The 27,223-nt window shown below is 46.8% G+C and overlaps 2 protein-coding genes across 18 annotated transcripts in view; one reads left to right on the top strand and one right to left on the bottom strand.

Annotated features, from left to right (window-relative positions):
• PPIP5K1 (diphosphoinositol pentakisphosphate kinase 1) overlaps positions 1-3,777 on the top strand; it is a 43,050-nt gene extending 39,273 nt beyond the window's left edge. For all 15 annotated transcript variants that reach the window (XM_090149262.1, XM_090149261.1, XM_090149260.1 and 12 more), the window contains 2 exons: positions 413-526; positions 1,721-3,777. In XM_090149262.1, the coding sequence (XP_090005388.1) occupies positions 413-526; positions 1,721-2,409 (803 nt within the window). In that variant the 3' untranslated portion in view covers positions 2,410-3,777. The remainder of the gene's footprint in view (positions 1-412; positions 527-1,720) is intronic.
• A 2,711-nt stretch (positions 3,778-6,488) lies between these two features.
• MAP1A (microtubule associated protein 1A) overlaps positions 6,489-27,223 on the bottom strand; it is a 48,228-nt gene continuing 27,493 nt past the window's right edge. For 2 of the 3 annotated variants that reach the window (XM_090149248.1, XM_031587988.2), the window contains 5 exons: positions 21,170-21,252; positions 20,362-20,502; positions 10,932-19,707; positions 8,927-9,159; positions 6,489-8,003 (listed from right to left, as the gene is read on the bottom strand). In XM_090149248.1, coding sequence (XP_090005374.1) covers positions 7,848-8,003; positions 8,927-9,159; positions 10,932-19,707; positions 20,362-20,502; positions 21,170-21,252 — 9,389 coding nt within the window. In that variant the 3' untranslated portion in view covers positions 6,489-7,847. Of the gene's footprint in view, positions 8,004-8,926; positions 9,160-10,931; positions 19,708-20,361; positions 20,503-21,169; positions 21,253-27,223 lie in introns of those variants that run through there. The other variant, XM_031587989.2, reaches the window with a different exon arrangement.

Below are 27,223 nucleotides of genomic sequence, written 5' to 3' on the forward strand. Positions count from 1 at the left end.
GGTAGGGCAGAGCAGAGCCAAAGCAAGCAGTTAAGGTCTTTTGGTCTTTTACATTCTGGGGACAGACTGAGCAATAAGCACAGTCACAGATGCCTGTTCCAGGGTGTTCTAGCCTTTCAGTCAGCTGTGGGATCCAGCTCAGAGCCATCCTAGGCCACACACCTGAGGGATGAATGGTGGGCCGGGTCTGTCTGCTGCTGGTCAGCACAGCGATGTGGATACAAACTCCAGCTTGGGAAATCTGAGGCTCAGGTTCCCAGAGTCTGGGGGTAGACACAGCTCTGTTTGTGCACTCTTAAACTCTTTCCTGAGTGCCTGTTAGTGGTTGCTGGGGAATGTAGACTCACTGTGGCCATTCTGTTTTCTCTCTGCCTGAATGTTATTGACCTGTGTTTTTTTTTTTTCCTTAAAGCTTTGTTTGATTCAATGATTGGCAGCCAAATACCAGGGGACCCCTTTATGTCTCAGCGAATTCTATCATCATCCTCTTTCCCATTGCGCCAGAGGTCGGATAAACCCCCTTGGTGTGAGTGTGCTCTCTTGATCGGGGTGAATGTGATGGAGAGGGAGGGGAGAAGAAGGTGGAATGGTAGAAGCCAAATATTGGTTTTATGCTTTGCCATCGATGGAACAGTATCAGAATGGAGAAGTAGGTAAAAGGAAATTAAGTCATATGCCCTGTTAGAAAGCTCCCAGAGACAGATGGAAAAGGGGCTCTTTATAGTACTGTATATTACAGGGAAATCTACTGTTCAATGGATAATGTCTCTCCAGGCATCCTCTGCTGAGTGCCATAGGACATGGAGAGCCTGAATGCACTTCATTTTCATCTCAAGGTCTGTGCTTCTCCGTGACACATGGCCAACCCAGTGTCAGCATGTGGAAGCACCTTCCTTACCACACCAGCCACATATGTGCCGTACTCAGAGCTCCATATAGGATAGCCTTCCATTTAACTTTTCACTTGTGGGCTTTTCTGTAACCCCTTGCTTGTCACGGTCTCTGCTGAAGTGATGACTATAGTTTGTCCCCATTGCTGATCTGACTGCATCTTGAAGGGGAAAGACCCATCAAACAGTTCAACAGCAAACGCCTTAACACCAGTCATTGTTGCCAATGAAAGGGCAGATCTGCTCTTCTCCTGGCTGTTTGCTCCTTTTGCCTGAAGTACTATTTGCTGAGCTGTCACTGAGGTCAAGGAACTGATCTGGCCGACAACAATTGTTTAATCCTCCCCCTTTTACTGGATTAGATATAATCTAAATCTGTTCTCTAGTTTCACTTCACACATAAGGCAAGAACAGTCACTGGTGGAGAAATATTTCTTCTTCTGGTGGCAATTGTAGTTCAGCATTCAGGGATTGTGTGTGTCATGATCCAAGGGTAGTGAGGCTGAAGATGAGTGTCCCATAATAGTGAGGGAATGAAAGAAAGCTTTTTCACTGAATACCCAACATGAAGTTTTGTGTTGCTCTATAATGTCAGTGTAGCACTACGTAACGAGATGTAAGTGTCGATTTTGTGCTTGTGATTTCATGAGCTGAACTGCTGCAGAAGCACACCTAATAACAGCTGCAAGCTCCTGCCGGGGTGCATGACACATAGGTGACCCTCACACATTTCTTGTAGAACTGCGGGATGGTGACAGCTTGGGTTTGCTCAGGTTTTGGGCTAAGGAAATATCAGCTAGATGTTTTAAGATTTTTCCTCCTCTTTGCAGACAGCAGTGGCCCTTCCAGTACTGTCTCCAGTGCAGGCCCATCCTCTCCAACCTCTTTGGACAACTGCAGTCGTTTCAACTTCACTGAGAAACTTTCCATCAGTCCCCCCAAAAATGAGGAGCAGCTGAGTAGCCAGTCCCCTGAACAAGGAGAGAGGCAGCCTGATAGCAGAGGGCTTGGTGGGGAGGTGGGCATGTCTGGGTTGCCGGTGACGGAGCCCAGTGCCCCAGAGACCTGGAGTAAGGACCCAGAGCCAGGTGTGCTCCCAGAACTGTGCAAGAAGGAGTTGGCAAAGGAGAACTCTAACCTGGAGGAAAAAAGTATGGTAGAGGTGGAAGAAGATTCAGCTGAGGAAATGTTAGATACAATTAACGTAGGGAAACCAAAGGGTGGTGCAGAGTCTGAAATGAGGCCAGCTGGGGAGAGAGTGAAGCCAGATGAGGGAGATTTAGAGGTAATGACTGGCCTGGATCAATCAGGGCTGGCCAAGAACATCTTGGTGCCCTGTGATGAGGAGCTTCTGGGAGAAGAGTTGGACCCAGAGCATGCGGGTGAGGAACCATCTGTGGGGCACAGTGCTCTGTCAGACCAGCTTCTGTCTGGTCAGCTGTGTTGGGAGCAACCGCTGCTTCTTGAGGCAAGTGTGGAGGGGCTGCAGCCACCACGTCGGGAGGATCAGCAGAACTAGCAGCTCACTGGACAGCACTCTGCGAGCGCTTCCAGCCTGGAGGCAGCCAACTTCCTGCACAGCACTTCATGCAGATGGTTGTCTACGGAACAAGCCATGTCCCAGGTCCATAGGACTCCAGGTTGTGGAAGAGTCTGCTCTGCTTCTACACAAGCCAGCTCTTTGCCATCCAGCAAGAGACAGTACTTCATCTGCCATGTTAAACAAACAACAAATGCACCTCCATTGAGCAGGGATGTGGCACTGTGTTGGTTCAGCGTCTCCCTAGGGCTGTACGCTCACTGGAACAGTGGAGGATTGGTAGAGCTGAGGCTTTTGGAGTGGTGAGTCCGGAGGAGACAAATGCTCCCTGGAAATTAGTAGGCCCACAGCCTTTAGGGAAGGCATTCTGGGCTCAAAAGTAATCGGGTTCTTCACAACCATCAGCCTCCTCTCTGTTCCTTCCTTCTCCTTCTCTTGATCCCCACTATTGGCTGCCAAAAACTGATCCAGAGAGGCAGTAGAGGGAAGAATAGGAAAAGGAGAAAGCATTCTGAGTGAGTTTGAGAAGGAGAGCAATGAGAAGAACAGGTTCAAGACTGCTACTTGCAAGAAGACCTCTCTCTGGAGTGGACTTGAATGTTTTACTGCTGGGCTGGGCTGGCAGGAGCCAGGGATCCAGCCAGAGAGAGGTGTGCAGGGAGGACACACACGGGTTTTTCTAGTCCCCAAGGGTCATGTGAGGTAAAGCTTTGAACTCTTGGTGACAGAAATTAAGAGAAACTGCTATTTGAGCAAATCAGGATTATTAGAAACCAATAAGAAGAAAACTTTATTCTATATAAAATGAGAAATATTTAATACATATTTATGTAAATGAGTTGTGAGCACAAGCCTGAGGGCAACGTTGACACAGCTGTCCCTGCCACATCCTGAGTGCAGGACAGGGCTGTGCCTCTTGCGCCTCCTGTATTTATGGACAAGTCTGCGTGTTTGTCTGTAGCTACGATATACGTTTTTGTGAAGCTCTGCCCAAAGATCTCTGTGCTGTGTTGTGATGTGTGTTCACAGTAAATTTCTGCTGTGGGTCTTGTGTCTGTCTTAGCTGACTCGTGCAGCAGTGTGCTTGTGCCAGATCCCGCTGATGCTCAGGGCAGCAAACCTTGCTTGTTCTTGGTCATTCTGGAGGAAGAAGAAACTGTGATCAAGACAAGTCACTGCTGAAGTGAGTGCGTACATGTGGGGTTTGCTTGAGAAAGCCAGATGCTTCTTTTCATTCTCCTTGTTTGAAGAACTGATCGTATGGGGGAAGAGGTCCTGGCTGCCCAGGACCCACAGTGGTTTGCCTTCTCAGGACCCTCAGGCAATGCCTGTGTACTGTTCCTGCAGTTCTGCCCTGGTGTGGTCCTCCTCTCAGGCTCACAAAAGGGCCCAACAGATGCCACCAGCTACCCTGAGCTCTCTCTCATGCTGCATGAACAGTGGTGTACTCCCCTCCCACTGCAGCCCATTCTGAGGTCTGCAGCCCCATCCCTGCCTTCTTCTTTTGCTCTGTATTCATCTGTGCAGTGTTTCCTCCAAAGGGCTCCCAGGCAGCAGAGGAGCTGAACTGGTGGCACCAGCCCAACCTGACTGCAGCCGGGCACAGCAGGAGCAGGTGGCTGCTGTCCACGTTTTCAGCTGAGAAGCAGAAGAGCCCAAATGAGTTACTTTCCCTTCAGCGAAGCTGTGCAGCAGGGCAGAGGTGTGCTGCTGCCGTAGGGATGGGTCTCATCATGCTGCATCAGCACAGTGTGGAGGCCCTGCTGCATGCCCTGCCTGATTGCTGGCTCCAGGCTGGCACTGCCCAGCTGTGCCTCCCACGCTCTGGTGATGTTTCCAGTTCCAGGGGTGCCAGCTGTTCCAGGCAGAGCAGCTGTTCCTGAGGACGGGTGGAGGGCTGCAATGCAGTTCTGTGAGGCAGCATTTGCAGCAGTGGCTGCACGCACAGCTGTGCCTGCAGGCCCTCAGCCTGCTGCAAGGGGTAGGAGACAGCTTTGGGACTGCAACACTGAGCAGCCCTCCCCAGGAGGGAGCCCCAGCGTGGGCATCCCTTCTGCAGGGCTGAGGGCAGGGCTGGGCCACAGTGGTAGATGTGGGGAAGCAGTGCTGTACACCCCTGCCCGCACCATGCACACTTAAAGAACGGTTTGAAACAACTGGAAGTGTTCTTGTTCGCAATTAATGTGGCTTTATTATTAATGTGTTGGGCTCCTCTCTTGACAGTAGTTAGTTACAGAGTGTTTCATATGGAAATGGGCAAAAGGACAGAGGTTGAGGAACTAAATTCAAACAGAAATATGATGCTGAAGAAAAGAATCAGGGCTCTGTTTTTAAAACATTTAGCATAGAAGCTGGGAGCACAAGTTGCCATTTCAATACAGTTAAGACGTTCACTTTTTTTTTTAATTATAGGTTTAAAATAGTATTTTGTACCTATTACATACAGGAAGATTACGTGTTGTTGCCCACATGCAGAAACAAGCAAAAGCAGAGTTTAACAGTTTCTCTCTATAGTGTTGTATTACCTCTGGCTCTGGATGGGTTCTGCTGGCTCCTGCAGGCTGAGCAGAGTCTGACGCTTTACAAATTGGAATTTATACAATTCTTTTTCCCCATAGTTTCAGAAGATCACAAGGGAGGGAGAGAAACAGAAGGCAGAAGAGACTGCCACAAAAGTCTGAAAAAAAACTGTGGAGTCTTGAGGACACAGAATTGAACTGGGGAAAGATCGAGCAGTCTGAGCAGCACAGCTGCAGAGTGCAGGAGCACAGCGTGCAGAGGGCGAGCGTTTGCACTGAAACACGTGCCAACAGCTGCACTCCTGCTGGGAGGATGCAGGCACCTTGCAAAGCCTCACTCTTACTGCTTAGTTAGAATTGCTTCAAGTTTAAAATTGAGAAACATTCATATGTGGGTCTATCTAAAGTTAGTGCATTAGCTTTTATGCCTAGCCATGCTGAGGGATCCAAGGACCCAGTCAACGAAGATGTCATATTTATTTCTCTAGCTACCTGGCACCGGACGTTGGGCATTTTATTCCTGCAGATGGCTGCCATCCAGTCCCATTGACAAGTGAACCAGGATCTCCCTAAAGCACTGAAGGCAAAACCCCAGAGCAGCGTCTGGGAAAAGCATAAGTAGGTCTGTTACTGCCTACAATTGCTTGCTTTACCTGACATTCATAGAAAATAATCCCACCGGGTTGCAGAGAATGACATTTATTCTGGCAGACACACTGTGATTCCATGGTTAATGTGAATACAGCCCAGGGATTTCAGAAATCCCCAAGCAAGCTCACACACTCCTACCCAGGAGTATGTTTAAAAGGGCTGACCGTCCCAAGGGAGAGGCTGCTAGCCTTGGGCTTTGTCCTGCAGCTGCTGGGTTTCAGACATAGCCTCGCAGGCTGCAAGCAGAGATCCCTTCTGGTGCCAGCAAATTTTCTGTGGTCTTTTTGTTGTTGTTCTTTAAATTGCAGCATCTAAGTATTTGTACTGAGAAACCTCTGAGCTGACACCAAAAGCACGTAGTGTCAATTTATCACGTATAAATTAAAATAGTAAATCCAAACAAAAAGCAGCTTAAGATCAAAAAATAAATATATAAATTAAATGCAAAATAAACCGTTTCCCTAGAAGCTCCATTTTAGTTCTAGGAGCAAGTTTCTAAGCAGCATTTTCTTTGTGTCAGCTGCTAGAAAACACTAGCAAAGAAAATGAAGTATCCTAGGCAAGTACAGCCCATTGTCCTGGGATGCTTACTGTGGAATCAGACATCGGCTCAGGGCCAAGCACAGTGGGTGACGCAGCAGATGGAAATATTTGTATGCCAAGCCTTGCGACAGCGCTTTCTATCTCATCTCTCCTTTGTCAGAGGAGCACAACCTACTGCCGCTCATTTTGTCTTACGGAAAGTTAAAGTCATCCCCATCATAAGATGGTCCAGGTTCTGGCAAAGGCTTCCTGCTGCTGCTGACACAGTGCACTTGAGCACCTGCGCACTCAGAGTTGCTCCCCCTGCAGGGGCAGCCCCACAGCTGGAATGGGCTTGTGTATCAAGGAGGTTCTGGGTTCAGCAGCAATGGTGCCCTCAGAGCACGCAGCTACATTTCTTGCCAGCTGCAACCACAAGTAGCTCCTCTGTGCTGGCAACATATGTACATCCCTGAAACAGGTACAGAGAAGCTATGAACTAACATAGTCGCTGATCTACTTCCCCCAGGTGTTTCTGCGAAGAGTTCTTCCTCCTCATCCCACAGGTTCTAGTCTCCAAATCCTGGGTGCGCTTTTTTGGCGGGGCAGTTTAGGCAACAATAGCTTGAACACAGCTAAGAAGCTGGGCTGTTGGCATACATGTAGCGAAGAAACTGCTGTTGCTTGCAGAACTGGCCCACATCAGCTCTACTGGCCAGACACTAGCATCTCAGTATGGCATGCGAGTTCCTCAGCTGCCTCACCACTCTCCTTAGTAAAACCTTTGGTTTACCACGTTGGGGAGGTTTCTCAAAGCTCATAGGCCAACAGAGGCCAGGTTGTTGCAGCCCTTCTGCTTTAGAACTGGCTGTAGTTGTGCGTTTGGATTCTCTCAAGTGTGACTGTTCAGGCAGTGGCCCCTCTGTGCCTCTGCAGGTTAGCCACTTGGTGTGCAAAACTCAAGTTAGCAGGTTAGGAATGTGCTCTTCGCAGCAGAGCAACAGGCTGAGCATTCTCCTCTCAACCCAAGATGTCATTCAGTACAGCTCCCTGAGCACAGAGAGCCAGCACTGCAGGAGTCTGCAAGCAAATATTTGGGACAGAAGCCTGCAGAAGTGGCCAGCAGTGGCCCTGCCCAGTTGGCATATAAATCTCCTCACCCAGAACACCACCTGTATGCTCACAATGGGAGATGGAAGAATGCCCTTCACTGTCACACTATGATTGGAAAGTTTGACCTTCCCTCATCATCTCAGTCCATTTACTTTGCAAATTAGTTTTCTTCTCTATCCCCCTGCCCCCAAACACCGTCAACATGCAGCAGCAGCATTTTAGCCCTCACCAGAAAGATGAGGGTCATGGTGCTACAAGTTAAATGGCAAGGCAGCCAGGAAGAGAGTGGAACAAGCTCTCGTAGCAGCAAGGCAGCCAAGATAGTCTACAGAAACTGTACAGGCGGCAGAATAAAGCAGGGAAAGTGGAAGCGCCCCTGGCCTGCAACTGCTCTTGCACAAAACCTTAGCTCAGTCCAGAATATTACAGAGCCCTGCACTTCTTTCTCACGGCATCCAGTGCTGAGCTAGATGGGTACCCTATTGCTTGACAAATGGGAACCAATGTAAAGGATTAAACCAGAGAAGACCTGGACTGTGATTAGATGGTGTCTCTGATGTTGCATCGGTGATTGGAGAATCAATGAATTAACGTAAAGTGGGGCTGGGAGATTTAGAATTCAATCTTACAGGCTGGGAAAGATTCGTCCTGCATCACAACAGTGCTGCTGCTTGCCAGAACCATGATGTTTAGCTCCTGCTGTTTCTCATGTGTCTGCTGGTACCATTCCCGTGTCACCTCGGTATCATGTGTTGGGATCAACGTCACCTGGGGAAAAAAGAAGCAGACGTGATTATCTGAGAACAACTGCAGTTATAAACAGTGCCCATAAGAGCCAAGGCTAAAATTTCTCGTTGATTTTGGAACACTGTCCCCTTGGTACTGCTTGTTCTACTTAATGTCTTTCAGATGTCAGATTCTCTAAGGCAGAACTGCTGCTTTGCTTTATGCAATACCAGAACAACGAGGCTCTGAGTTGGCTGCAGTCTGGCAGTACTACCACAATGACGCTGAGAACGGCTGCAGTACAGCGGAAAGCATCAACAGTGCTCCAAAAACAGCCTCAGAAAGATCCCTCAGTGTGAGAAGGGACAGTGCTGAATGTCACTCCTATTGGGCTGATACTAGACTTTGTACAGCTCCTCACCCAGCTCGCAGCTCCAGGACTTTGAAATCTAAGGCTGCTTCATCTGACAGAGCACACACACTTTCCTGTTTCTGTCTTCAGAAAACAGTGTCCACCCTGCTGGATCTCCTACAGACCTGACTACATAGGAAACATGACTAAGAATACTTTTTTTTTTTTAATCACTAATAAAAGTTAGCATCTGTCACTAATAAAGTCTTTGAGCAAGAAGGGCTAGCAACAAGTGCCACAGGATGTTGTGATGAAATGTAAGCTGCAACGCTGCTTGTTTTCACTTGCAGCAGGCTCATCTTGGAGCAGATGAGCAGGCACACATGATCTCTAAATGCTTCCTCAGAACGATGTGGAATGGAGGACGCACCCGATTCCACTTGCATCATTCTGAGGATGCCCTCCTCCTCTTAAGTACATTCTACTAAAACTGCAGAGCAATGCGTGCCCTCTTAGAGTACTTCCTCTGAGCGTGTTTGTGACATGCCCTTTCTCCCCAGCGCTTGTGACACATGGAAAATCACATGCATTCTTTGGCAGTCCTATGACCTACCTGCAGGTTCTCCCCCCACTGAGACTTCCCTTCCAGGAGTGCATCCAACACGGCACGGCTCGGTTCTCCATTGGCCGCATCATTCCCACTCACAACATAGTATGACGCTCGAACCCGTTTGAAGAACTCTGGATCTGTGTTCTTTCCGCTGCAGTGGTTGGGGATGTATGCCAAGTCCACGTAGACAGGCGGCCCCGTGGGCACAGGCAAACTGCTTTTGGGACTATTGGAAGCTTTGGAAAAAAGAAAGCAGAGGCTATCAAAATCCTTCTGGAATGAATAAACACAAATTCACACTGAAGAACATGGATTTCAGAAAGGTTTTTCCCTGCAGTTAACATTTATCTGGGCTCAGAAACAATCTGGGTGGATTTCTGAGCCAGTACTGGAAGGAAATAAAGGGAAAGGGAGTTCTGCTGTTCTTTGAGGAGGGACTGGGAGGCTTTAGGCTCTGAACTCTTTCCTGAAGAAAGGAAGCAAAAGTTCCATTATTAGCTCTTGCAGAGTTGTTATCCCAATCAGTTCTAGCTTATTTCTTTTTGTTTAATAACCTACTTTTGCTAAAGAAGCCTGTTCTGTGACCTCTGTATGTCTTTCTTATCTGAGGGTACTGCAGTGGGTTTTTCGGAAGTTCCACCCTGGCTTTCTGCCATCCCTGAGAATCACTGCTGTTCCATGGACTCTAACGCTCTTTCCTAGCAACACTGCTGCCACTTTTCTACATCTTTTCTTAATTTGCTGCTTTTTATATTTATGAGATGAAAGATGTTATTGTTATTGTACTCAGCAGTATATACATGTATACAGACACAACCCTTGGAAGGACCGTTCCTTCTCTCCCTCTCGCTTTCTGTGGAGTTACAAAGGCCTCTGTCTTCTGCTCCCTATTCTGGACACTTCATTCTGTGAGCATAAAGCTGCCAACACTATCCTGTACATCTCCTTGTGCTGCCTCGCTGCAGCACAAACAAATCCCCGCCCATCACAGCCACTGATGTCTATTCCTCACCCCAAGTTTAGAGTTGGGCAACCAAGAGCACTTCTCTGAGCACAAAAATCCTGTGTATTCGTCTTAAGCTTCCCTTCAGGCTCACCCACCCGGGCACCGCATCTTTACCTTTCTTTCTGCACGGTGCTTTCAAGACACGGCCGTTCTTACAGGCACACTGCTAATATCCTGCTGTAGGCTCTCTGCTGGACCTCATTTCTATGCCAGCTGTTCATGAAAGTCAGTGTTCAGCACCTCGTCAGGCCACATTCCCTTGCAGCGCCCTGCAGCCATTTCACTGCTTCACCCACTACCTTCCTCTGACTGCCCACCGCACTGACAGACTCCTTTTCAGTCTCTTGGCCTGTCTGCCCCTTTGCTGTCAGTGACGCCATCTGTCAGCGACAGGAGTTTCTCTCACCTCAGGTACATTTGCAACACACACATATGGGCTTTCTTTTCAGGTCTTCCTCTTTGGCTGCTCTTACTCAAGAGGAGTGCCTGGCAAAGCCCCTGCAACCCTTCCTCTGCTTCTCCTGCACCCTCTCCTTGCCAGAGTGCCTGCAGTGAGCATCTGCTGAGACCACAGCACATCAGCAGTGCTTTCATTTTCTCCACCCTCCCAGGCACTGCCCTCCTGCTGGCTCATCTTGCACTCACTATCAAGGATCTTGGGCAGATGATTTCCATTTGGCCTGTGCTTTGCACAGAGCCTGCACTGTGGGGTCTCAGCTCAGAGATGGAGATGGTGCAGCTGCACTTATCACCCAGAACTGGGCTCTGAATTAAGTTTCCCAGGACTCTCTGAAGAGGTGGCTGGATTCAGCTCTACAGAGAGTCAGAGTTTACCTGAAGGCTCCAGGATTTTTATGTGACTTGTGTGACCACATCTTTTCTCACTGCTTTGATTTCTTATGCCTAAGAAGTCCTGTTCTCTGCTTTGCTACATTTAACTTGCTGTGGTTTCTCTGCGCTGAACCTGAAAAGAAAATGGACATTTAGTGAAGAATCTCTTACCAGGATTTGATTTGATGCCATTAACAAGGCTCTTGCCAGGGTTGCTGTGACTGCTCCGGGCTAACTCATCCTCTGTGTGAGGAGGCTGCGCCAGCACACCACGTGGTTTGGGCTTCTCTCCTCCATCTCTTTCTTTTTTGGCAGTGGCAGATTTTGGAGATTTGTCCGATGGCTGTTTCACGGGAGTGGGTGATCGTTTCCCTTTCACATCTAATTTACGAGCAGGAGAGGAAGATTTGGGTTTGCTCAAAGGCTTCCTCACACTCTTGCTCTTTTCTTTCAAGTCTTTCTTTGAAATTTTATCAGTTCTACTCATGCATTGCTCATTTACTAACATATCAGGGTCTACCATGCAGACATCGGGGTGAGGTGGATGAGGATGGGGATCTACCATTGGAACAGGCTGAGGATCATGGCTGGACCTAGTACTGACATGATGAGCACTCCCAACAGCTTTGTCCACTGGGAGGAAATCAGCGTCTTCATCTGAGTCCATGTTGGCATCTGCTGTGATGGATGGACATTCTTCTGTCTCAGGAGGGACATCTGAGTCTGACTGGGAAGTTCCAGAATCACTCACTGATGTTGGAGGGGTCTCCTCCACTGTGGCTGTTTGTGCAGGGCTACTACTAGTGTGGGGTGGTCTTCCTTGCACTGAAGTGTGGCCTTCCTCCTGCGAGAGGTCACTGTCTTCAGAGAGCTCATGAGGGCTCGGGTTAATGAATGAGGGCGACAGCTCTCCCTTCCTCTGCTTGTATTCACGTGAGGAAATTTTCTGTCCACAGTCAAAACTGCCTCCTAAACGTGTCTCCATCTCATGGGAAGCATCTCCATGGTCCTCTGTTCTTCCACCCCTCTGCACATCTGGGAAAAAGGGCTGGAAACTGTGTTCGGGGGACATCAGAGAGGAAGGACGGCTCTGTCTCTCTGTGTCCTCTTTGCCTGTACATGGAGAAAAACTGCTATCAGAATCAGGGCATGTTTTTTCATCTTTTGCCTCTGCTGAATGGTATGTGCTTTGGAAAGCTTGCAGACTGGTGCTCACCTCTGTTGGACCATTGGCTGTGGTTTTGTCTTCATGCTGATGATGAGGAAATGATGCCAATACATCAGGGAGGGGTGTCAGTGTTGTCAGCTGCTCTGTAAACGGTGCCTTCTGCTCAGGACTAGTTACACAGGGTTGTTGTTTCTCTGCAGAGAACAATGTGGGCTGTGAACTTTGGTACTCTTTCCTGCATGGCAAAGTACTGCCACCCATGCTACTACTGAGTGCAGAACCGTATTCTTCAGCTAACACAAAGTCTTTGGTTTCAGCTGTATGGGTATTCACAGCACTGTCTGGAATCTGTAGAGGTGCATCCCAAAGGCTCCTGGCAGTTGGTTCTGCTCCTGCACCCGTGTATGCAGAAAGCATATGGGAGTAAAAACTTTCTGCTGTAGTTGGTATTACAGGAGTTGTTGCTTCAGATGATGGTTCCTCTGACAGGCTGGAAGAGTCATCTTTCTCTTTCTCCACAGCTTTGGAGAACAGTTTATCCTCTTCATATGGACTCAGCAGTGAGAACTTAGTTAAAGATGAGCTATGGCTGCTGACCTTCTCAGAAACCTCCAAGTACTCATCTTTCTTCTCCTGGCCTGAGGACAAAGCACAAGGAACCTTTAAAGGAAGAAAGCTATCCCCTGAATGACTTGCTGAGGTTTGCTCGTGTCTGAACACACTAGATGTTTCGCTCTTCCCTAGCAGGGAGCATTCAAATCCAGAAGAGAGAGCCATCACTCTGCCCTCTCCTGCTGGGACCTTCTTGCATTCTTCTTTCTGCTTTTCAGAAGCAGACTTCAAATACGTAGCTTGCTCATAGCACTCCAAGGTCACCTCTGTACTTGGATGATCTGTTACACGGAAATGTGATTCCTTTGTGGATTTTCCAGCATCCTCTTTCTTTTGCAAAGAATCTTGGCTTAAATGGCACATTTCTGAAGCCTGCTCATCTCTGCCTATGTCTGGCAGGTCGCTGTAGCCAGCAACACGTGCCCCCAGAACTGTGGCTGGTGTCGTTTTTCTAATTCCATAATCCTCTTTCCACAATGGCTCGGAAGGTGATGAGGCAGTAGAAGTGGGTGAAATGGAGTCCTCACGCTTGCTTTGCAGAAGCAGTTCTGATACACAGAACTCCTCCGCCGTTGAGATGTCTGCGTAGACTGTGCCGGCAGCTTGGTCAGGGCTGTGGAGTTTGAACTCTTTTTCAGATCTCTCATTAGCACCTTTTTCTAACTCTGAGTCACTCATGCTTTCTTCCCCTTGACCTGCTTTCTCATAGTACATATCTTTCAGATTTTGGCCTTTGGATTTCAGGGGTAGAGGTATCTGCTTCTGGCTAGACAAAATGATGTTCTCATCTGGACAAGCAGCATCAGTATGGGCTGCTGATTTTTCTTGATAAAAGGTGTCTGTGGGAGAGACAAATGCTGTGGCTGCAGATGATGGGTGATGTTCAGAGCCCCGTTCTCCTGGTAAAGCAGAGGACACCTTCAGTTCTTCCTGCTCTTCAGACAGCCTAGGTTTATCTGTTTCAGACAAGGGCAGGTACTTTTCGTGGATGTCTGCATACTCAAAGGCTGCATCCGCTTTATCTTTAGGGGATGCTGGAGATGACAACTCCTTCTCAGCAGAGGTATAAAGGCAGGATTCTTCTTCCTTTGCAGAGATGTGAAAACTTTGATCTTTTTGAAAGCTTGGTGCTGTTGTCGGCACCTTGTCAGCGTGACCTGGAATGTCTGCACCCTCAGATGTGAAAGAGGAGGCTCCAACTCCAGATACAATTATCTTCTCATAGATGTCGGCATACTTGAAACTTTTTTCATCAGGGTAGGGAGTTGGTTCTCTTTCTTCTTGCTCTTGTCTCATAGAACTGTCATCACTTCTGGATCTGCAGACCTCTTCCTCTTGGGAAGGAGAGTCCAGGGGGCTCCTGGAATGGGACTCTGGAAGATATGCCACTGGGCTTGCAGCACTACTTTTTTGAGGAGGGACTTGTCCAAGAGAGGAGTGTGCATACTGCTCTGACACTGCAGCACTTTCTTCTGTGGATGCTGCTACGTATTCATATGCTGCCTGTCTCGTTGATTGCAACAGAGCAGATGCTGCTGCCATCTGCTCTTTGCTTCCTGTAGGGTCATAGAGAACCTCAATGGATTTGTACCCATCCTCTTGCTTTCTATCTATCTCCTGATATAAACCACTGACACCTGTTTTCTTTTCTGCAGGCTTCAACAGGATTTCCTCCTGTAGAGGTGCCTCACACTGATCTACTTTGTAAGGCCTCTCTGTTTCTGGTGTTGTGCCAGGCTTCCTTTCCAGAGGGCTAGTTGCTGTCACCAGGGGAGATGCTGTCAATGCTTGGTCTAGTGACTTTGCATAGATATCTAGGACAGCTTTCTCCTCATCATCTAAATAGGAGTAATCTTGTTTAGACGTCAGCAACAGATCTTGCCTTTCTTTGCCTCCGGTTAACACTTTGGCCTGACTTTCCTCACCGGAGACATACTCAGAAGATAGATGAGAACTGTCTGGGAAAGAGATGTCAGCAGGAGATATATTCACATTCTTTGTTTCCGCTGTAGGTTTGGTACTCTTCAGTGTCTCTTCTTTGTAACCACACGATTCCACAGGTAAATGTTCTGCTTCTGCTTGCACTAGCACAGGTTTGTCTTTGGCATGGTGGAGAACCTCATCCTCCTCGCTGGGTAACTTCCCTGCCCTTCCAGTGTCTTTTCCTTCCTGAAGATACTCGTATTTAGAGCCCCATGCTTCCCTTTCTGCTTTTCTCCAGGTGAGACTGTCAGGCTCAACAGGAGACAGGATCTCCTCTTCTCCCATTTTAGGAAGGGATTTTGTTTCATATTCTGGTGCCTCATCCAAGAATGTGCTCTCTCTCTCCTTATTGTACCTCTGCCGCCTTCCCTGAACAGGCATCTCCTCCACTTCTTCTGGAAACCATACTTTCTTCTCATTACTTACATCTTTCATGTAAAAGTCTTCCATTTCTGGAGATTTTTCTTCTCTGTCTTCCTTCATCCTGCAAAATTTAACATCTTCAGTAGAAGCGAGTGATGACGTTTTATCCTCAGTTGGGCTAGATTCTATGAAGCGTGAGCCCTTGGCATCTGGAGATACTTCCTGAGAAAACAAGCCTGAAGTTCTTCCCCTAGATGTGCCTTCTCCCGTTAGAGAAAACAGACTGCTATCATCTGGAGACATTTCTTCACTGGAAGTGTCTCTGGCCGATGCGTCTCTCACTGGGGTACTTTCTGGACAAGAAAAAGATTTTGATGCTTCTTTTATGACTGCTTTGGTAGAATCTTCTGGTGATTTTTCATACATATCTGGGCTCTGCTCCATAAAATCAATGGGTTTCACACCCTCTGAAGGGAATTTGTTAGTCAAGTCAGACACCATTTTTTCTTTCACAGGTCTATCCTCTGCGAAACTGAGAGGTTTGATGTCTTCTGGAGAAATTCCCTTAACAAAAAGGTCTGAAGAGATTTCCTTGCTGGGACTCTCAGTGAGAGAAATAGATTTGGTCTCTTCTGGAGAAATGTCTTTAACTGAAACCTGAGAGGACTTTTCTTCTTCTGAGGCTTCTTCTGCAAAACAGAGCAGTTTTCCTTCTCCAGCAGCCACCCCCTTCATAGAAATCTCTGGGGATTTTTCTTTTCCAAGATTCTCTTCTGTAAAAGAAACCGATTTGGGACCCTCTGGAGAAAATTGTGAGGTTTGGTCACTTTCAGATTTGATTTGGTCTGTGAACTGTGGAGAATCCATACTTCCTAGAGATGTTCCTGTGGCAGAGAAAGGTTCGACGGTCAAATGTTTAGAAAAGCCCATTAAACTTTCTGCCATGGATTTGGTTTCTAGCTCTTTTCCTGGCTCCAGAAACACATCCATCTTGGGATGGGGCAGCACAGGCAGCTCCTCCTCCTCCCCTATCACCACTGTGTCCTGCTTGTGGTAGGACAGCCAGGGCAGCTCTTCCTTCCCCGTGGGCGCTTCCTGCACCTCCTCCCCAGGAGACAGTGGCACACCACTGTCTGAATCCAGCTTGTGCTGCACAGGTCCAGGTGTCTCTTTTTCATATTTGTACTTAGCTGCGGGCACCTCATCATCTCTGAGAGGTTCATCCTTGGCTCCTTTCACCACAACAGAAGTTTGGCCTTCTGATTTCTTAGCAGTAGCATCCGCTTGCTTTTCAAATAGCTCTGAATCTACTGTGTCTAGTTTTTCCTCCACTGGAGATTGGTGGAAAGGCGTGTGTCCTGCACTGGTGGGGCCAGACTGGGTAGGAGATGCCATTTTGACTGTACTATCATCAGGGCTCATGCATCGCTCTTCAGCCTCTGCAGAGTCCACCTGGGAGAACGGTGTTTCTTCAGCAGACAAAGGCAGGCCTGAAGTTTGCATCGCTTCTGTGGGGACGTTCATTAACACATTATCAGGACTTTCTTGATGAGTAAACAGTGGGGCACTGTAATGCCCTCTGAGTTTCTCAGGCATTTCAATATTTGGAGTCCCATCTTCTTCTTCTTCATCTTCTACCTCTTCAGGAAGATCCTTTTTTTGAGCTTCCAGTTTTCTCTCTCCTTCTGCTAGTGCATGGAAATCTTCAGGAAGCGGAGATTTAAAACATTTATCTTCCTCCAAAGACGATGTGGGAGAGATTGTGCCAGCGGAGGGCACGTAGTCGAGACCTTGGGTTGCTTCAGTCCGAGAAGAAGGCATGCTGTTTACTGTGTCTAGAAGTAAAGAGCTTTTCCCAGTTTCTTCTGTCTGTGGCGCTGTTATAGATGCAACTGATTGATCTTCTGCTACTGAAGTTGCAAAAGATGAAAGCTTATCACATTCTGTAATGGAGGTAGCAGAAGATATATGTTCCTCCTCAGCTAGAGGTGCTGCCACTATGTTTGTAGGGTATGCCAAGATTTCAGACTCCTGGCCAGCATAGCCTTTGGCTGCAAGGTCTGCAGCAGGCACGGCCTGTATTCCGTGTACTGCTTCAAAAGAGCCGGGGTGGTCAGGAACAGAAATGTCATATGCATTGACATCGTACTTCAAGTGTGGGATCCTCTCTTCCTGTTCATCATGTATTTCTTCATCAGAAATAGTCTGCTCTGTTTCTGAGTAGCCTGGGATAGTTTCATCTTGGATATATGAAACATGTTCTACTGCTGCTCCTGCAGGGACTGGCAGACTGCTCAGAAATGACTCCTCCTTTGTTACCTCCTTTCCAAGTAACTTGCTTTTCTCACCCATGTCACTGCATTCTTTTTCCTTTTCTTCAGTGGTCAACAATTTCTCCTCCCCCTCATCCTGTTTTAGCTCATAGAAATCTTTTATCTTTTCCACTTTCAGTTCTGCCTTCATGTACTTTTCTTCCTTCTCTTCCTGTTCCGCCTTTTCTAACACATCCTCTCTCTTTTCCTTCTCAGCCTTCTCCCATGCTTCTGTCCCCTCGGTATACTTTTCACAGGTCTTTGTTTCTGCTTCCCTCTGTTTTCTGTCCAAAGAGATTTTCTCCTCCTCTTCCCTGTCTTCCTCTCTGAATGCAGGTGACAGAGCACCTTTTGCTGTGAGAGCTGCGTGTGATGGCACCTGTTCTCTGTCTAGCAACAGCTGAGCTTCCTTGTACTGCTCAGCTTCTCTCTCGCTGTATCTCATCTCAAGATCCTCATCTATTGTTCTTTCTTCATCCTCTGTTTTTTCAGCTCGACCTGCTTTTGGCTCTAGATGATGGACTTCCTTTTCCTCTGCTGGTGATTCTTTTTCCCTGTCAGTAGTAGTTGTTCCCTGATCAGGAATGTTTGTTTTCAAAATCAGATCCACTGCAAGTTGATTCTGATCCGTCACATCTGCAGGCTCTTTCATCTCTGTTTCAAGTGCTCTCCTAAATTTATCACTTATTTCAATATCAGACATTTCTTGAGTCACCTGCAAATTCCCTTTCTCCTCATGCTTCAGTTCCTCAAAGTCCTTCGTAAGATCTTCTGGTGAAGACAGGACTAACCTCTGTTCAGCAATGGCAGCCTCTCCTGGCTCCACCTCTGCTGGCACCTTCTCCACTGGTGATGTCTTCAGATCGCTGAGTATTTCTTTTTCAGGCTTGACTTTGGTCTTCTCAGTTTTAATTCTGCCTGGAACTTTTGCCTTGTATAATGTTTTCCTTACTTCAGGAGTAAATGGTTTTAAGTCTGGTTTAGACAATTTTTTGGGCTCTGGTTTGGTTTCTTTCTTTTTATCTTCTTTCTTTGAATCTTTCTTTTCCTCTTTCTTTCCATCATCTTTTTTAAAGTCCTTTTTCTCCTTCTTAATCTCTTTCTTTTCTTTGTCTTTTTTCTCCTCCAGTTTGGATACTTTCTCTTTGAGATGCTTTTTGCCAACTTTGTCTTTCGCCATTTTTCTTTTCTCAGCTTTGAGAGCATCATTTGATTCTGTCTTTATCTTTTCATGTTTAACAGGTTTCTCGGGAATCTTCTCAGAGTGTTCTTTAACTTTTTTCTCACTTTTAATGTCCTTTATGACTTCTGGTTTTACTTCTTTAATCCCCTCCTCAACTGCCTCCTCTTTCTTAGCTTGCTTTGTCACAGATGGCTTGGGGGAAGATTTAAGACTCTCTTTACTGTCTGTTCTCTGTTTAATTTTGGTCTGCTTGAGCACAGGTGGAGGTATTCCAGCAGTGATATCTTTCTGAGTAGCCACTGGATACCTCAGAAAATCCAGGTGCTTGAGTTTCTCAAGACCTTCCAGTATCTTATTTTGAGGAGCATTTCCAGGAAACAAAACCCTTACAATTTTCTCTGTTGGGCTAGCTGGCAGCCACACCACTAGGGCTGTGATGGATGTGAGATAGGGAACAGAAATTTCACCTTCTTTCCCACTTGCAAGAATTATGCCAGTCTTTGCTTTACTATTACCTGCCCATTTCTGCATTAGAAACTGCATTTCCTTACTGTCCTTGACAGGATTCAGTACGTACATGTCCAGCCTACCCACTCCCATTTTGTGGAAAAGTGTGATTGGTTCAATGGTGTTGCTCACCACCCTGTAGAGGGGCTCTGATTTAATGCCAAGTCTGTTGAGATACTGCAGTGTCAGGCAAGCTTCTTCGATGCTCCTCTTTACTTTCATGGATGATTCTGGCATCTTCAGCTTTTCAGGAACATTAAAAAAAACCACCCCCAGCTCAGGAGAAATGAGGTTCTTCATCCAGTCGCTGTAGTTGGTAGAGCCCTGGGACTGTTCCTCCTCTTGCTCAGCAACTTTCCTCTGCAGCAGCCCATTGATGCCAGGTAGGTTGTCCGCACCAATGTGGGTCAGAAGAATAGAGTCAATCCTATCCAGGTGCCTTACCAGCTTCCAGAAACACGATTTCCTGTCAGAGCCACCATCCACAAGGATGTTAAACCCATTAACAGCAAAGAGAGCAGAATCACCTCTTCCACCAGGGAATATGTAGCAGCAGGGTTTAGAAAGCTTCAAAAAGCCCCCTGAGGTGGGTGGCTCCAGGAGATCAAATGGAGATGGCACATCAACTGTTTCAGAGACATATTCTGCAAACTCAGACACCCCATCCATTTCTGGCAGAACTGGATCAGGGTTCAGTTTCAGATTAATAATATCCTGAAATTGAGGATGTCCAAGACTGCTCCAGTCTCCTTCTCCCAAGCACGACACGGTAAGGGAAGCCTTGATATCTGAATCAGTGTTGCTAAGAATCTGCGTGACCTATTGAAACAGGCACAGATAAATAGAGGTCAGATACAGCTCTGAGATCAATTCAGCTCCTTAAAAAAAAAAACAAAAAGCCAGTTAATGCAGAAATACCAAAGACTTCACAAGCACCTTGCTGGCAGGAAATGCTGAGGGTACATGTAATATTCCATTACAAATAACTGTATGGGGCTACATTCTGCTCTCTTTTGAAGCTCTTCATGTTGGCGTGGTGTTATGCTTCCTGTCTGCCTGAGCTGCATGCTGACAAGACCTCCAGAAAGAAACCAACAGCAAGAACCACCTTGTCCTTTTTCCTTACTTCTTTCTATTCACCCTGGGATATCTGTCTCTAGCTTGAGTTCAAAAGTAACAGTTCTCTTTTTATTTGTGAGTTCTAACCCTCAGATGCCCTTTTAAATGCCATACATCATTGCCTGAACTAATCCTCATTAACTGGCTAGTGAACAATCATACAGCAGTTTGCAGTTTTAGTACTGCGAGACTTTGAATTCTATTCAGATTCATTTCCTTTCTTGGAACTTATTTTAAAAAGTCAGGACTGCATCTCTGACATATGGGCCTACGGACATACTATGTGACAAGTAGAGCTATGTTTGATAACTTTCCAAGCTTCTTAGAGAAGGATTTGACTTACTACTTACTCACCTCTGGGTCTGAAAGTATCTCAGCAAATTTCTGGTAAGTGAAGGTCCCTGTCTGCAGGACCAAGTCTCCTTCCTGGTCAGAGCTCTGACCACAGAAGATCAGTAGTTTGTGGGCTGATGAATCGCACACCAGCGAGCGGACCTGTTGCATGAGACAGCACTGTCACCAGTTTGATTTGCGTTTTAAAAAGTTATCTATGTTCTTCAGCATGCAGAAGAGAGTACAACCACACAGAGAACGAAAACAGTTCCAGGTGATATTAACATACTATTTGCAAAGAGCCAAAACGTAAGTTTCCTATATAGGGAAGGCAGTTCTACTGCCCACCTGATGCAGCTCAGTGTCACGTTATAATTCACATTAGGAAAGACAGGGTTAAGCAAAAATGTTTGGCATTACATTGCCATGTCAGATTGGTGCATTTAGACTCTCATCAAACTAGAATGGTTAGGGTTCACAAACCTTCCACCCTGTTCATTGGGAAGCTCTATGAGGTCCCGAGAAATAATTAACATTGAACAATTCTATAGGCACTGACTGACTCTTCCAGGAAGCAGCTCATCCCCACAGGGCTGGGACACAAGGAACCAAATGTTCCTGTGTGTTTCCTTGTGTAGCAGTAATCTCTGCCCCGGAGTACTGGCTTATAGCACGCATCTTGCTGGCAAACCAGAAGATCTGGTGTCATCACGTCCTGCAGCAGATTGGCAGCATGGCTGAGATTGTGCTAAGTGTGATCATGATTTTCTGTGTTAAACATCAGCCGGGAATCTGACACGGAGGAAGTCTCCCAGCACCAGGTTCTTACCTCAGACACAATGCTGTCCACATTGGGGTTTACCAGGATCACTGTCTCCAGAGTATCACTCCGGTGATGGAGGGTTCTTTGGCCTAGAAATTAAACAGGAAAGAAGAAGCCGGTAAGAAAGCAACTGTGTTCCAATGTTTAAGCTTCTAAAATTCCACTTCAGCATGACTTTGATTGCAAGGCTAAAACTTACATTCTAGATTCAATTTAATAAACAAGACTGACAGACCAAAGCAAACCTTTTCAGGTAACAAAGAAAAAAAAAAATCTTAGTTCTGGAATAGCACAATTTGCAACTCAACTCCAATGTGTTCTGAAGTTCACTGTGCCAGATATGTCAAACCACTGGCTTGTGCCAGACAGCTGCGCTCACACTGACACAGACTGATTATCCCACCCAAACAGAAGTATTTTCATAGAATCTATGAATGGCCTGGGTTGCAAAGGACCACAATGCTCATCCCGTTCCAACCCCCTGCTGTGTGCAGGTCGCCAACCAGCAGCCCAGGCTGCCCAGAGCCACATCCAGCCTGGCCTTGAATGCCTGCAGGGATGGGGCATCCACAGCCTCCTTGGGCAACCTGTTCCAGTGCCTCACCACTCTCTCAGTGAAAAACTTCCTCCTAATATCCAACCTAAACCTCCCCTGTCTCAGTTTAAGACCACTGCCCCTTGTCCTATCACTATGAACCCATGTAAACAGTTGTTCCCCCTCCTGTTTATATGCTCCCTTCAAATATTGGAAGGCCACAATGAGAAATTTTTCCCTCATTGCAGACACCATGGAGAGGTATCTATGGATGTTGTCCAAGCTTCAGTCACCACAAGGTTTTGAAAACCAGCTGATAAAGGTGACTGCCAACTCACCCTTCACTGGAGTGGTGCAGCACTGAAACCAAATTTCTTGTCATTAGTTTCTTTTCCCCTTAGTGAGGTTTTGTGTGTGCGCGCTTTCTTTAAACCCATGCTACTAGAGATGAACTGCTGCTATGAAAAGATTTGGAATTCCTTCTCTGCTGTCTCCCTCACATAAGAATTGCAAACAGGCACCCAGACAAGAATGTGCCAAAGAGCAAGAGCCTGGTAGTGCAAGAAGGCACTCGGGATGGGAATTACATGGAGATCTGGCAAAATATTGACATAACCAGGGCCCTGATCAGTCTTTTTTTTAGAAAAATCAGTGCCTGCTGTCCTGAAAGGAAGGGTTCTCAGGCCCAGAGCATGCTCAGTGGTGCACACGAGCATCCTATTTTTCCAAGCACCAGGTACCAAAGCGCTGTAGAGGCAATGCCAGCCCAAGGGCTGCAGGCAGCCTTGGGGGACAACAGCAGCTGCAGGAGAGGGGCTGTCTGCAGGACTAATGGGCATTGAAATACTGCTGCTCTTTGCCATGTCTGTCATTCAAGCCTAAGCAGCTGAGCTGACACTGCTGAGAGGGGCAAACAAAGCAGGGTTTGTTAGCATTCTGCTCACATCCTCCCACCCCATAGAGGGGCTGCCCCCTTCATATTTGAAAGAAAGAGTTTAAGCTATGGAACCAACAGCTGTGGCAGATGGAAGGCACAAATGTGCAGGGCCATGAAGATGATTAAGGGACTAAAGTGTTTTCATATGAGAGGCTGAGAGCATGAATGTTGTTTAGGCTGGGAAAAAAAAGCTGGGGGAGGGGCAAGGAGATTATCAGTGTTTATAAATAATGACGGTAGGGAATGAAGATAAAGTCAGGCTCTTCTCAGTGGTACCCAGTGACAGAACAAGAGGAAACAGGCACAAATTAAGAGACATATGTTTTCTTGTCTTCAGATAGAACTGCTTTTTCACCATGAGGGTGGTCAGATGCTGGAATAGCACATACAGAGAGGTGCTGGGGATTTCAATTAGGCTGTGGGAGAGTTTTCCTTCCGATTTTTCAGAGGAAAAGCATCCACTGTTAGTCCAGTGTCCACACATACAGAAATCTGAAACTGACATCTGAAAATAAGACAGTAGAAGCCTGAGCTCTGCCCAGCTGGCTGCTCTGGGCAGGAGTGCTCTGTGGGATAAGGACACTGTGCCTCAGCTGCTCAGAGACAGCCCAGTGACAATGAGAAGAGATCAGGCCAGGAGGGCAGCACGTCTGTGCTGGGCCACAGCACTAGGAGAAGTCTGACAACTCAGAATGTGCAGCCTACAGCCTTTTCTTCCTGAATGCCTTTCAGACCTACAGTTGCATGGATGCAGGCATGGCAGCCAAGGGAAGGCCAGTCATCCCAAAGCCCTTTGCTGGCTGCTCCCTCAGTACAGGCCTGCAGAGCAACATTTAAACACATGGGCTGGAGCATCCTTCTTACAAAAATTACAACAGAAATTAGCAGTGTTGCAACCAACACTGCAGACAGTAACTGAAAACACCCTGGGCCATTGCCATTGTCCATTAACTAAAGCTCCATCATAGTGAAATGCATGCCTGGAAATCTCATTGCAAATGGGAGAACCCCTTATCTACATTTACTGTATGCAAAATATTCTTCTAAAACTCATGAAAACTGCTGTCTTCAACTTGCCTGGAACAAACACAGGAACGCCCCTATCTGACCACAGACTCCCATTCCCTGCTCAGCCCTCTCCGGTTCTGCTCACTCACTGCATACATGAAATGAAATATCCCCTCCACCAGTAGCTGTGGGTAAATTTCATTAATGTTGAAATCTTTCTTTCAGATGAATCTTCACTTTATGCATCCAGACACATTCTAATTGGTGCAGTTATCACAATGCCGATGCATTTCCAGAGAACATTTCTCTCCATCATATCCCTGCCAAGACAGAAACAGCCCAGCCTTTGCCATTTGTTTCTTAAGAGGAGAGTTTCCCTGGGCACCCATCACTAATTCCCAAAACTCCTCTATTTCTGCTCCAGCCCTTCGGAAGAGTAAGAGCACAAGTATCAAAACAAGAATGAACACAGAAGACTCACAAGGGTGGCATTATTGCATATTTTATATTATTCCCTATTATATTTCATCACAACATAGCCTGATGTGAGCTTTGCACCAAGTAAAGACCTTCAGTTAGAGCTATACAGTGATATCAAAATTTCACCCTGATGACACAATTAACTGTGCTCTTACAATGAGCTGGGAAGGTTTAATTATTACAGCGTGCTTAATCTTGTATTTTTTGACAGTGATTTTAACATGAGATCATGATGACTGTTCCCTTTAGTTGCATAAGTTCCTTACAGTCATTTCTAGATATAAGCAACTGAGTCATCTGCAAATTTAGCCACCTCCATTTTTATCCCAATTCCTTTTCTTACCATTAGCATACCCATCAACTCTGTACTTAGTACAAAATCATGAAGCCCTTGTATTTCACCTCTGGATGTGTCACAGACTGGGACATACATTTGCTTTCTGTTTCAGCTAGTTTCTGACTCCTGGCATCAGTTGTCTTTTACTCAAGCAAAGCACTTGCTGCATATCATATGTAAAATTTCATACAGAATTGCCTCATTCATGACCTCACTGAAAGTTTCCAAGACAGAGAAGGGTATTCTCCTCTTGCACAAGGATCGCATTACTTACTATTGTTCAAAAGTAATGCACTTTCATTCTAAAGAACTGCAGAACACATGCATAAAGCTCTTTTTCTATATGGCAACCACCTCTTATATGGAAGTCAGCAGGAACTGCCCACAAAGCATTACAATAACATCCCAGAGGTGACAAGAAACAGCTAGGCAATAGCAGAAGTGCTAGAGTTATTTCCAAGTGGCATTTCAGGACCTGCAGGCTGCATTCAAGGGGAAGGAGGAAAGGTCTATTGTTTTTTTTTCTGCCAGTTTTTAAGGAGGATATATATGTGGTGTAGAATCAGATTGGTTTTGTTCCGGGAAACCAAGCAACACATAAAGTCACACAAACCCTGATATTGGTATGAATTATCCATCCAGGACTGTCTATGCACACAAAGAGAGAGACCGTAAGAAAATGAAGGTCCTGACACTGCTTTTAGCACTCAAGCAAAGAGGACAATGCAGGGAGGTCAGCCTAGGCTGGAGCATTTTGCTTTGCTTTAAGGTCACTGTGTCACATAGATCATCCAAGAAAGAGATGATCCTAGAAGCAGAGTAACAGCCCTGGAGGCCCTTGTGCTGCCAACACAGATCCTCGTACGTAAGGTGTATTGCCACTCTGACTGAAAGCACCCAGAAAGCCTGTAGCTGAACAGCAAAAGTTGGGCTGGCCTAAATGGCTAACGAGTATAGCTGCAGAGCTGCTGCTTTGCTTGTTTTCATCTTTCAGAGCATCAAATCTCAGAGGTCTTATCATTCTGTTGATGATAACTGGAGAAGTTGTAGTTACAACTCGGTGGTATGAAGTAAGAGACCAATGGTCAGGTTGGTGTTCCCAGGTTTTCATCTCATCTTTAGGCAGAGCTCTAGGGAGGCAGCTTTCCAGGGAGGCTGTGCTGAACTCAGCCAAACCCCAACAGTCTGTGTATAAGGGCCACAAAAACGATTAAAGGACTGGCATACCTCTGATGCAGGGAGAGCTGAAACAGCTGGGACTGTTTAGCCTGGAAAAATGACCTTGTCAGTGCTTGCAAGTATCTGATGGGGCATGCAGTCTGTGTCACACAGCTCATAGGACCCTGGTACGAAGGGGTCACAGACTGTTCATCTGACCACAGACACCAATCCTGGCACATCCAGGGAGCATTCTTTATTCCTCTTTACCTTTCTTGTCTTCCTACACCCTTTGCTTCCTTCACCCCTGGGATTATTTGGGATTAATAGGCCAGGTTGCACCTGTAAGGCAAACATCAATAGGCGCTAGATTGTTCTTTGGGCCAATTCCTTTTGCAGCAAAGAGCTGAGCCTTGGGACACATCATCTTCCTGATGCCCTGTGAAAAAAAGGTTCATTTCTGATGACAGTCAAAGCATACATGAGGGTTCTCGGGGTGCATACATTTGCATAATTAACATGAGCTAGTGCGAGCTGAAGGGCTGCCATTTCTTCATACTAAAATGGCGCCGTAACACTGAGATGGTCACTGATTCTCTCATTCTGTGGCTGCAAGGCCTTCAACTGCAGCTCCTTCAGTGCTCATGAAAAAAAAAAAAAAAAACCAGCCCCAACTGCAGTCCATTCAGAGAAAATGGAAACAATGCATTCATTCACAAATGCTCCAGAACTGTAATGAGCACAGCAAGCTACATCTCCTTGGGAGAGAGACAGATTACTGAGCAGGATCCTGCTCCCTATCCCCTCCGTGCAAACACACCTCCTTACCACCTGCAACACAGACCCACCCCTGCCCAAGGAAGCCCCTGCATCATTCAGCAGTCAGAGAGAAGAGTAAGCATTCTTGCTGGAAGCAATGTCCTAAGCACTACACCTGACAGGCACACAGCTGCTGAAGCTCCAGCAAGCAAACCAAACAGCATACGGCCAGAATGACCAGGTCTCAGGCTGGAAGAGATTTGGAAGCTCTGCCAGCAAGTGACTGGCAGGATGGGCTCAGGAATTAAAAAAAATAAATGGGAAGATTGCTTTGGCTGCCAGCACACAAACCAGCAATTGCAAAGTCACAGCTCAGTGCCCCTTCACCTACAGGCTGACTGCCTCACCTGGGCATCCTTGCTGCACTGCAGCAGTCACAGGTGGGAGCTGTCTGCCCTCAGTGCAGGCTTTGGTGCTTCCACAGCCGTGAGCAGAAACAGGCAAACCATGGGCTGCCACAGCCCCAAAAGCACAAACAGGAGTTTGCTATGGAGCAGCACAAGGAAAGCTCCACAGATATCCTCAATACATTTAACAGAAATCCCTCCACAGAGGAGTGGGCTGAGAAGGCTTGAATGCCTGGTGGGCATTTGTGGTGAATTCTAGAAAAAAAGGATTCTGGGAAAATTCTATTTTAAAGAAAACTGTCATTCCCTTTTTTTGGGGGCAGAGGGAAGGAGCTGCTGTCAGCAGAGCATCTCTGCGGCAGTGCCCGGCCCTGTGCAAGCAATAGCAACTGCCACAAACGTGGCACATAAAGCAAGGAGCCATCTCTCATTCTCGCCT

Source organism: Phasianus colchicus, chromosome 12 (assembly GCF_987193195.1).
Source record: "Phasianus colchicus chromosome 12, bPhaCol1.hap1.1, whole genome shotgun sequence".
NCBI lineage: Eukaryota > Metazoa > Chordata > Aves > Galliformes > Phasianidae > Phasianus > Phasianus colchicus.